A 12,097-nucleotide genomic window follows, 5' to 3' on the forward strand; every position below is an offset into this window, starting at 1 on the left:
TTTCACTACCTCTCTACCCTACACCGCATCTAAAAACTATAATGAATGATTCCTGAGTCTCCAAATACTTTTTGGGAGTCTAACTAATTAGAGTTCTCTGGTTCACAATTGGATAAAACCATACATAGCTATTATTCACATCCCATTATGTTTTTCATAAAAGTTGATAATAACTCTAAATATTCACCCTTATGCCATCTCATACGCCTATTTATTTATTTATTTATTTGAGAGCAGGCAAGAGAGTACGCATGCATGAGTGGAGTAGGGTGGGCAGAAAGAGAGGGAGAGAGAGAATCTTAAGGAAGCACCACATGGGCTCAGCACAGGGCTTGATTTCCTGACCCTGTATTTCACATGCCTACTATGTGCATCTAAAAACCAGACTTTACCGGGCGCCTGGGTGGCTCAGTGGGTTAAGCCGCTGCCTTCGGCTCAGGTCATGATCTCAGAGTCCTGGGATCGAGTCCCGCATCGGGCTCTCTGCTCAGCAAGAGCCTGCTTCCCTCTCTCTCTCTCTGCCTGCCTCTCCATCTACTTGTGATTTCTCTCTGTCAAATAAATAAATAAAATCTTTAAAAATAAATAAATAAATAAATAAATAATAAAAACCAGACTTTACCTTGCTGTGGGGTACAAATTCTTCCATCATCTTCTTTAAAGGGTTTTCATAATCCACAATCATCTGACCAAGGCGTGGATATTCTCGGTCACTTAAAACAGACATACCAAATTTCAGGGAGGTGTTAGCCATCAAACAGAATTTCACAAAGATTTGTATAATGTGTGTCTACCTTGCTCCATGGGTCATTTCATGAGCATAGTTATATAATCCAATGATTGCCTTTCTTTCTTCAATTCGAGACAGCAGTATCATAAGTGTTGTATAGGTTATGATCAAATCTAAGTAGTTCTTTGTTAAATCAAAGTTTACAGTCTAGAAAACAAAAATCAAGGTTAACTCCTTATTTTACAAAACTTTTACACACACACACACATCTTCACAGCAGCTATTGAAAGCCAATAATTTTCTATATTTATTTTATCCCATTTCTAAGATTCTAATTCCTTTCACCAAAAATATACCTAAAATTTGGAAGTTACAGGTAACAGTTTTGTGCTATTGACGAACTTTTATAGATGAAACAAGTTTGTTATTGCCTTAACTGATGACAGTTTAAAGCGATAAACAAAACCAGAAAGAGAAGGAAGATAGAGCCAATCTCACTAAGAAAAAGGAGTATTATACCAATAAGTAATAAAATTCACTGAATAAGTAAACTGTCAATGGAGACATTTTTCACTTTGATTTCCTGTATCTAGAAATTATCATACCTAAGAAAGATTCCATCAAGTATGTCTTTCACAGAGAAAAATATTATTCACTTAACTTTTAATTGGGTCTTCTAAAATAAAATACTAAAAGTAACTACTACTTCCCAATATGGGCAAAACATATACCCAGTGACAAATAAACAAGTAAAACTCCTTACCTTAAAAACTCCTTATAACTCCTTACCTTAAATAAAATCCTACAAATTTGCCAACTTAACAATGCTAAAATTTCACACACTAGACACGTAGATTTTTTTTTTCTAAAGAAAAATATTCAGTCCCCTTAGTTCTATTAGAAAATCAGATAGAAGAGAATCGGAAATTTTTCTGAAAATAATACTTACAATATCAAAGAAGACTTGGCAAACGTCAATAGTATTCAGCAATTCACAAACATGGTCCTGAAAATAAAGCTTATTTTAATCTCTCACCTATATAAATGATACTAAATTTAGAAAACACACAAATAAAAAGTAGTATAAGTTTTAGTTCTAGAAGAAGTCAAATTTTATTATATCCAAGTGATAAAGCAATTTATACAATTAACAAACATCATTCTATGTTAAATTTTACATATTAAAATACATTACCTTAAATTCCATAACATCTACAAATGTGAAGTAATATAATGCCAGATTTTTCAGAATCTCTGATTTTTCTTTCTGTAGCTGTGCAAGCTGTTGCTGTAAAAACAAAATCAGAATCCATTATTCATTCAGAACAAAGATATTTAATTTTACTACAAACTATCTTCTTTTATGATTGCTATATGGAAGCACAAGCTCTTAGAACAATATCTCTAAATGATTACGGCTTTTTAAAAAACCAAAATACTTGAGACAGCAACTGCTAATAGTGATCAGCAACTGACAGCGTGAAGCTATAAAACCAATGAAAGCAGATTAGTATCAAACTGCACTACTATTAAGGAAAGTTGGAAAATGTTAGGAAAAAATATCAAATGAACTCTTTAAAAAAAAAACAACAACTCATGAGCATGATCACATTACTAGAAGTGAGAGGGGAAAAAAGAAGAAAAACACTGTAACTTACACTACAAAAAAATAATATGCTTTATAATTTTGGAACTTACCAAAAAGAACATCCAGGCAAAGCCACGTTACGCATGCAAAATAAAATGTAGATACAAACATAAAATACAGTAACGGTTCCCTAACCAGATCCACAAAACATAATAATACATTAAACAAAAGCAAAAAACCACAACAACAAAAAAGAAATGAGAAAGAAGCAAAACTAGGATTAAGACACTGGTAGACATGAAAGAGGGAAATGTGAATACAAAAGATAAATATCATTCAATCAACTGTATTACTAGATTTACAAAAGTCCTAAGTTTTTTCTTTTTAACTATCAATATAAGTTCTGAAAGAATCCAGCCATATTTAATGTCCTGTGTATCCAATAAATGTGAATTCCAATAAACTTCCTAGAACATTTGATACTGAGTGTAGTCCACAGAACAGCAACTCCACATCATTTAGGATAGCTTATTAGAATAGCAAATTCTCGGGCCCATGGCAAATCTACTGAATCAGGCCCATGGCAGATCTAATAAAATACCGAGGTGATCTGAATACACATTAAATGTCTGAGAATCACCTACTCAGAATATGAGAAAACTAGAAAATACAGGGAAAGTGGCTTGAAATAACAAACTTGCTACCAAATCCACATAATTCTGAGGCTCTCATGCAGTTCTTATACAGGAAGGTTGTGGGAAAAGATGCCTCTCCATGTAATTGTAATGAACCATTATAAGCCAGAAAATTTACAGCAGTTAAAACATTAAGGGAAGATTTTAAAAAATAAACAAAAAAACTGTAACAAGACTAATTTAAAACTGCAAGCACAGGGTAAACTACCCTAAGACTTCAGTCCCTGAAGACATTTAAAGAATTCTGTCTAGAAAACATGTGCAAATGAGGTACCTCATTACTTCCTCTAAATGCCATATTAAAGTGTATACTTACAGTGATGTGTAACTGTTTTTAGCTTTATCTACGAGATTAACTGCCTTTATTTTGAAGAATACATCTGTTTCAAAACAATTCCCTGTTCATACGCCCATTTTTAATCATTACCACTCATAACATCAAGCAGATACTTATTTAAAAGTGATTCTATTTCCAGGGTGTGGCAGATGGTAAAAGTGGTTGAAGGGGAGTAGGAGGCATATGCTTCCAGTGATGGAATGAGTTTAAGTCATGGACAAAAGGTATAGCACAGGGAATATAGGCCACGGTGTTATTATAATAGCACTGTATTGTGACAGATGGTTAGCTACCCTTGTGGTAAGCGTAGTATTAAGATACAAACTTACAAAATCACTATGTCACATACCCTGAAACTAATGTAATACTGTATGTCAACTATACTTCAATTAAAAATAATTAATTTTTAAAAGCTTCTATTTCATCAGATTATAAACCTTCACCTTGTTTAACATTAGACATTTATGATTAATGTCATAGTCCTTTTTCTTGCTGTTCAGTACTTTAAATTTGAGTTTTGAAACATAATAGGTGAAAGACTCATTAAGATAAGCAAGAATATAATTCAGTTGTGACTGGGCTTAATTATTAATCGTATCTTTCAATTTCAGCATCCTATTTGGACAAAAGAAAAAGACACAGTCACCATCTCATTATGGCTTTAATGATTCTTTATACAAACCTCATTTTACATACTGATAACCTAATGTACACAGAATGTAAAAGAACTTTTCCAAAGTTATATAACTACTTCATGGCAGGACCAGAATTTGAAATCTCATTTCCGCATTCCTAATAAACTGCTCTTTGTACCATTCTGCATACCCACCAATTTCCCTTTTAATAACAAAATCTCATTGTGGTCTAAATTTCTCATTCAATTTATTTCCCCCCAAACCATATGTAACTAGCGTCTACAATGACCAAAAGAAATGAACTCAACTAATGAATGTCTGAATTGAAAACAGTCACGTTTTCAAAGCGCTACACAATTTGGTCCTAAATTTAATTTACCTTTCCAATCTTAAAATTTCCCCTACATTCATTCACACACAGTAGCCAAAACAAATTATTCACTATTTTCCTATCTCATGTTTTCATTGTTTCCTCTACTGAGATGTCCAAATCCCACTACTACCAAATCACTTGGTTTAAATGTTAACCTATTTTCAAGAAACCATCCCTGAGGGTCCTTTGCTCAGTTGGTTGAGCAAACATCTGACTTCTGATTTAGGCTCAGGTCACATGGGATTGAGCCCGATAATGGGCTTCACACTCAGGGCAGAGTTTGCTCCAGATTCTCTCTGCCGCTCACACTGGCTCTTTCTCTCTCAAATAAATAAATAAATAAATAAAATTTAAAACCAAAGCAAAAACAAAAACACCATTCCGGATTAACCTTCTTCCCTGAATGCAAACAACACCTCCATCCTCTAATTGTGTCTAATTTCTAATAATATCATTTTCTTCCATGTATCACAGCTATCTCCAACACTATAAGACAGTGTATGCAACTCATTTCTTCAGTCTCCACAACCTATATCATATAGCTCTGCACATAAGAAATTATGCAATAAAAACATCTATGAGAGGAGTGATTTTGACAAATTAAAAGGCCTTTATATGTCAATGACAGATGACAGGTTTGGGTAGTTTTGTTAGAAAGCCTACCTCTTCATGGAGCACTGAATGTGGTGCATAAACAATAAATCTTGGAACACTGAAAAAATAAATAAAGAAAGAAGAAAAGAAAGCCCACATCTTACTGCACAACGATGATTATATGACTTTACCTCTCAGAACCTAATACTCTTATGATGTGCCAAAATAAAGTACATAAGAACATCTAACAATGCCTGACACCCAGAAGCTACCCATTAAATATTAAGTAAGTAACAAAGGAGGCTCACAGACTACTTCTTCAAAACAACAAAAACAAGGCTATTTTAAATAATCCAATACTACTTATAGTACTTCTAATAAGAGTTAATATTAAGTGAGCATGCACTTTTTGCTAGGCATTGTTCCAAATATTCTACAAGTATCTCACTCAATCATCTCAATTATGTACTCTATTTAATGAAAATAAATTATATAAACCTATAACAAAGAACAAAAGTGTCTACAATTTTCAGACTTCAACCACAAAAAATGCTACCACTTAGTTCCTAAAGTGAGGGAGAGTAGATACTACCAAAAAGTACTTAATTTTAGGTTCAACATCCAGAACAAAGTTTTCTTAATTCATCACCTCATTGTTTTATAGCGAACAAAAGCAGGAAATAGTTTAAGAACATAAATTAGTAATAAATTGTTTAATGTTACATTACAGAATATTAGAAAAGCACAACTCTGAGAAGAATGCATTCTGTTCATTAATACTTTAAAAGCATATCATGGATTCATAGATTAACTATATACATTAGCAAAGTATATAGTTACAGAATGCTTTCTTAAAATTTCAAACCATGGATCATTATTCTTACCATTCAAGTAAAATTCTTACCATTCAAGTAAAAGAGTAGCCACGCAGATCATAAAATAAGATACCTTTGCAATGAAAAATCTTGGTAATTGATCTTTGTCAAAGTAAGAAGCATTTTCCACACAAAGTATCTAAAAACATGACTGACATCTAGTATTTACTAGTTTTCATTCTTTCAAAGAAAAAGTACTGAAAATTTACAGCAAGGAACCAAGGCCTAAGAGAGCTACTCACTGATTTTCAACACAAAGAAATGTGGCTATTGTTCTTTATTCACTTACTTCAATTATTACCTTCTTTCATTAACAAAGTTACTTATGCACAGTATTTTTCTTGGTCTAAATTATGCTAGTATTTTGTTCCTCTTAAAAAAACAACCAAATATAGGAGCTTGGACTCAGGGAAAGCTTTGCACAGTTTCTTAGTATGATATTCTAATCCAGGCTTTTAAAAGTACGAGTCCCGAAGAAGCTATTTGGATAAACCTCTGAAGGAACTGTCAGCTACCGCGCTCATCAACTCTCATCTAGATCTCTACACTAGCCTCCAAACTGGACTCTATACTTCATCTCTTGCCTCTTCAGTCTTTTCCACATAGAAGCGGGACAGTGAGAATTTTAAAGAAACATGCTATCTAAAAAAACTGATTCCAATAATGGTTATGCAAGATATTAATACTAGGTAAAGAGTATATGGGAGCTCTCTGTATTATTTCTGCAAATTTTTTCACATCTAATATTATTTCAAAATAGAAGGCTTTTTAAAAATTCCAATGATTTCCCATCACACTTAAAATACAAAGTCCCTACCAAAGCCTCAGAATCAAATTTAAATAGCAGACCTGCCTACCTTTAAGACCTCATCTCCCTTCATACTCTTCTACCCTCACTTAGTAGTTAACGTTTTGGTCTTCTTCCTGCTCTTTTAATCAACTTCACCAAGGTTGGCCCTAGCACAGAGCCTTTGCACTTGCTCTTTCTTAAGTCTGGGGTGCTCTTTGCCACTTCTTTGCATAACTCACTCCACACTTCTCTTCAGAGAAGCCACTATTAAGCATTCTTCTCTAAAACAGTCTCCTTTTCCTCATTACTCTCTAACTCCTTATTCTACCACTTATCTCCAATCAAAGTATGTGTTTATTTCTCTTGTCTGTTGTCTAAAATCTCAACTTGAACTTAAATCCATGAGAGCAAGGGCGTTTGTATCATTCTCTGCTGTATCGCCAGCATTGAGATGGACATAGCACAGAGATGGACAATCAATCCATCACCAATCCTCAAGATTCTCAACATTAAAATCATGAAGTCAATTTTCAAATTGCACTGCTGACTGTAAATGAATGTAGTATCAGGCATCAACTCATGCCTCAAATGAGTTTATGTATCCTAACACAGAGTGTTGATTTAATCCTTTGAACAAATCCTCAAAGTTGGGCAAAATATTTCATTATGTCTTTCCAGGATAAGAAAGTATAAAAGAAGGATATGAAACATCTAAAGAGAATGACATATTCCATCCAAATATAAGCAAATCACTTAAGATTACCTGAAAATCCAAATTCACACAAAAAGTACACAATGTTTTAAAAAGGTTCATAGGATTTTGTAGGATTCTTCTTTTATCATATATAAGACGATTCTATTGGTAGTCAATTATATCAGAAATGCATTTTTCTGAACAAAAAGTAAGTAAGTTTTAGGGAAAGTAACCCTAATCCCTCCCACCCTATCCTGTCCACCCCCCTACCCACAACTGTGGTCTCTTTCTCTAAATGAATCTTAAAAATATATATATACTAATATAGTCGTGCAACCATCACTCCCATCTATCTCCAGAACTTTTTTCTATTTCCCAATCCAGGTATATTTTTATATTTACTTTCCAGATACAGAAATAGACCATAAAAGGGTAAAATGCCAATACAAGTCAAATTTCAAAGCCCAAACACCTCTCCAATACACTTCAACATTGAAGCTGCCCTACAATGACACAAAATTAGAATAGGAATAAGCAAAGCCAAAACTATTTTCAGAAAATACTTGTATTTATTTGTAGCCTCATCAGACTGAAGCTTCCAAGAATTTCTCTAATTCAACCTCTTCATTTTATATATAAATCCAAACTTTTTCCAATAATGCTAGTCATCTGTTCAATTCTGAAATGCATAATTTTATATTTTAAAGAACAGAAAGGCAAAAAATATTAAAGCCTGCTTCTTTTGTAATGGGACTTTAATTGCTCCTCCCATCAAGAATTACAGTCTATTTTGCCACCCTTACAATCTCAACTGGTCTTGTAACTTGCTTTGACCAACAAAAAGCCACAGAAATGACACTCTTAACTTGAGGCCTATGGCTTCCAATTTTCCTCTCTCGGGAACACTGTCCTAAAATGCCATGGGTGAAAAAGCCTCAACTATCATATCATGTGGAAAGAAGTTGTTCAGCATTTTGCTAAGCCCAGCTAGGCCCATCCCCCAGCCAACTCACTGCTAAATGCAGCTGTGATGTAAGACTGGTGAGACAAGCACAAGAACTACCCCACCTATGCACAGAATGATAAGAAATAAGTTGTGTTTTAAGCTCAGCAAAATTTGGGGTGGTCTGTTATGTAGCACTAGGTAAATTAAAACAATCTCTATCTGACCACCTCAGTGCATTAACTTGCATCAGAAAAAATCCTGAAAGTTTAAGATTTCTGGTTACAAGATGGTCAAAATTAATGCAAACTGATGAAACTACTGTAATTTTATCATTACTACTAGAAAAATCATTAATTACAGATCCTAGTATAGTGTGGTTAGGCATAACAGGTTTATATAAAAGACAGCACACTGTGTTAATAATACAATTTACCTCATATAATGGCACCATTTTCTAATATAAGTAAAAATATAAATGAAGCTAGTTCCTTTACACTGAATTTTAATAACTAATTTTTATAAGTTTTTCTATAATATGTGATAACTTTGCTTTCATAACCTGGGGACACAGAAAGAAATCAAGCTTTTCTTACTGATTAGATGTCATCACTGTAATCAATAATTATACCGAGCTACTCATGTCAAGATAGCCTTAGGTGCTACTAACATATACAAGGTAATAAGCTAACATTAAACAGTCCTTGCTAGCTATACTTTTCACTTTTTAAAGTTTCTATTTCTCTTCCTGTCAATTATCATTTGCTCCTAATAAGAGTACCTTTAATGTACAGTGCTTTAGAAAAGAGACTTGTTACAATTTTGTCTAAGTAAACTCAACAAGCTTGACATAGTGAGAACCAAAAGGCTTATTTCTAAATAAGCTTTATTTTTTCTAAAATACCAATTCTGGCTGCTCAAAATTATTTGTTTTTCATAGCTTTATTGTGGTATAATTTACCTACCATATCATGATAAATGAACGATTAAATACTTTGTGTAAATTTAGAGTTGTGCCACTACCAACTTTATTACTTTAGAAAATTTTCAATATCCCAAAAAGTTCCCCTGTACCTACTTACATTAACCTCACTCTTACCCCCACCACCCTCAGCACCACGCAACTACTTACCTACTTTCTATCTCAACAAATCTACTTTTTCTAGACTTTTCCTATAAAACAATCACACAATATGTAGCTTTTTCGATCTGGCTTCTTTCACTTAGCCTAAATGTTTCTGGAGTTCACTGATACTATAATATGCATCAGTAGTGTGTTCCCTTTAATTGCTAAACAGTATCTCATTAAGTGGATATAGCACATTTTATTTATTCATTGATTGCTGGGCATTTTAACTGTTTCCAGTTCCAGGCTATTACAAATAATGAATGCTGCTATAAATATATCTATATGTGGACACACACTTTCTTTTTCTTGGGAAGATTTTTTTTTTTAAGATTTTATTTACTTATTTGAAAGATTGAGCATGAGTGATAAGAAGGGGCAGAGGAAAAGGGAGAAGCATACTCTCTGCTGACCTGGGGGCCCAGCACGGGGCTCAATCCCAGGACCTTGAGATTCCAGGACCCTGAAGATCATGACCTGAGCCAAAGGTTCAGCTTAATGGATTGGGCCACCCAGGCGCTCCTCTTGAGAAGATTCTTGAAAGTGGAACCACTTCCTTCCTAGTTCTCAGAGGTATTCAAAGAGGCAAGTGATATGAAAAGTAGCCTCTAGGAAAGTGAAGAATTACCGTAATAAAATAGTATTCATTTTGTCAACAAATATCCCAACCTATTATTATCAGGCAACATGAGGGATAAAACTATCAATAAAATGATAGCCCTCTAAATGAGTATATAATCTAGTGAGGGATATTTATGTAGATATTTATGTAGTAATTCCATGAAATTATTTATGTATTATTATTTATGTAGTATGTAGAAATTATTTATGTAGTATGTAGATATTTATATAGTAATTACACAAAAGAGGTTTAAAACACAAACACAAACACATCTCACTCACTCTAGTTTGCAAAAGACCACAATAAGAATTGCAGAAGTTTCTAAGGGCAGTGAGGATGGTAAAGAAGATGGGGGAAGTTAAAGGAGATCCTAAAATACAGAAGGCTCCCAGGAATTATTTTTCTTCCATATTGACAGAGAGTGGTGGATCACGTTAAATGTCCTCAATTTACAGGCCTATAAAGAGGAATAACGTTAATGCTTAAGCTGCCGTGGCTTCTTTCTGGCCTTTTTGTTTATCTGTTGTTCTTGGGAGATTTGAAGACAAGGTAAAATAGCATCAATGGAAGAATAACTCCCACTTAATACAGATAATATCCTCTTAATACCTTTACATCTTCATCAATTCTTTGAACTCTGAGGCACCCCCTATACATTTGCCCTACCATCTTTTCATTCATCATGTCATGCTCTATTTCTATTTTTATCCGTCTTAAAATTAAATGCCCCCCCCCCAAAAAAATGGAATGGCCTGTCATTGTATTACACCCTTGCCCTTTCTCCCTCTATCATTATTGCCTGAAAAAAACCCACTGAGAGAAAGAATATACACAGGCTGACTTGATCTCAACCCTACTTCATGATCATAAACCATAACTGAGCAGCAACATTACTCCATTTTCACTGCCAATTTTTACTGTCAATTCATTCTCTTCCTCTCAATGATTATGCCACTCCTCCTCTCCATTAAAACACTTAACAATTTCTCTTCAACTTCTCAGCTTCATGCTACATATATGAGCTCAATACTTATACATAGACTTGGCTACTCAAAATCTCTATTCAGTTTTGCAGGCCCCTCAAATTTAACATATCTAATATTGAGCTGGTGAGTACCACCGCTTCTTTATTCCCACCCCAAACCTGTTCCTCTTGTGTCCTCTCCCAAGTGAAGCTTGATATCTGTTCAAGCCAAAATCTTCAGATCTTATTTCTCATTGTCCCCCATCAATGCATCAGCAAATTACTCTGGATTCTATCTTCAAAATACAATTCTAGTATCTGAACATTTCATGGCTCAGTCTCCAAAATAATTGAGAATTTGAACATACTCCACCTCTACCATTCTAGCTCAAGTCACTATAAGCTCTCATCTCAATGACTGCAAATTTCATCCTTCTCAGAATAGCATTCCCTGGTCACCTTAATTAAGTATCTCCCTACTATCACTCTGCTCTGTTCTTCTTAGAACTCATCTTTACCTGGTATTATATTCATATTCTTTTCTATCTCTACCCAACAGAATATAAGCTCTACAGGGGGCAGTATTTTGGTTTGTTTATTCACTGCTGGATCCCCTCTCACATAACAGAACTTGGCTCACAGACATCATTCAACAAACCTTTCAAATAAGTGAATAAAGTAAATGATAAATGGAGGGAACTATACATGCAGCACATAACCTAACTGGAAGGGTTAAAGAAAGTTTCTCTGAAATGGTGACATCTAAGCATAAACCCAAAAGACAAGAAGAAGTTAGCCTAGTGAAAGAATATGGGAGTAAAATATTTTGCCAGACAGTAAAGATAGCAATAAAGAAAGGCCTAGAGGCAAAAGAAAGCATGGCCATTTGTGCCATGAAAAGCATAAACATACTCTCCCAAAACAAAATACTCCTTAAGAAATAAGCAATTAAGGGATGCCTGGGTGGCTTAGTTGGTTAAGCATCTGACTCTTGATGTCAGCTCAGGTCATGATCTCAGGTTATTAGATCGAGTCCCATGGGAGATCCACGCTCAGTGTGAAGTCCACTTGAGATTCTCTCTATCCCTCCCTCTACCCCTCCCCCACTCATGCGCTCATGCTCCTCTCAAA

At 34.3% G+C, this 12,097-nt stretch overlaps 1 protein-coding gene across 4 annotated transcripts in view; it reads right to left on the reverse strand.

The window, feature by feature from the left end:
- NCKAP1 (NCK associated protein 1) overlaps positions 1 to 12,097 on the reverse strand; it is a 100,630-nt gene that overhangs the window by 62,957 nt on the left and 25,576 nt on the right. For 2 of the 4 annotated variants that reach the window (XM_059394301.1, XM_059394299.1), the window contains 4 exons: positions 1,926 to 2,012; positions 1,680 to 1,736; positions 795 to 937; positions 623 to 713 (listed from right to left, as the gene is read on the reverse strand). In XM_059394301.1, the coding sequence (XP_059250284.1) occupies positions 623 to 713; positions 795 to 937; positions 1,680 to 1,736; positions 1,926 to 2,012 (378 nt within the window). Of the gene's footprint in view, positions 1 to 622; positions 714 to 794; positions 938 to 1,679; positions 1,737 to 1,925; positions 2,019 to 12,097 lie in introns of all 4 variants that reach the window. The other 2 variants (XM_059394298.1, XM_059394300.1) reach the window with 1 other exon arrangement.

This window comes from Mustela nigripes, chromosome 3 (assembly GCF_022355385.1).
Source record: "Mustela nigripes isolate SB6536 chromosome 3, MUSNIG.SB6536, whole genome shotgun sequence".
In the NCBI taxonomy this organism is placed as follows: domain Eukaryota; kingdom Metazoa; phylum Chordata; class Mammalia; order Carnivora; family Mustelidae; genus Mustela; species Mustela nigripes.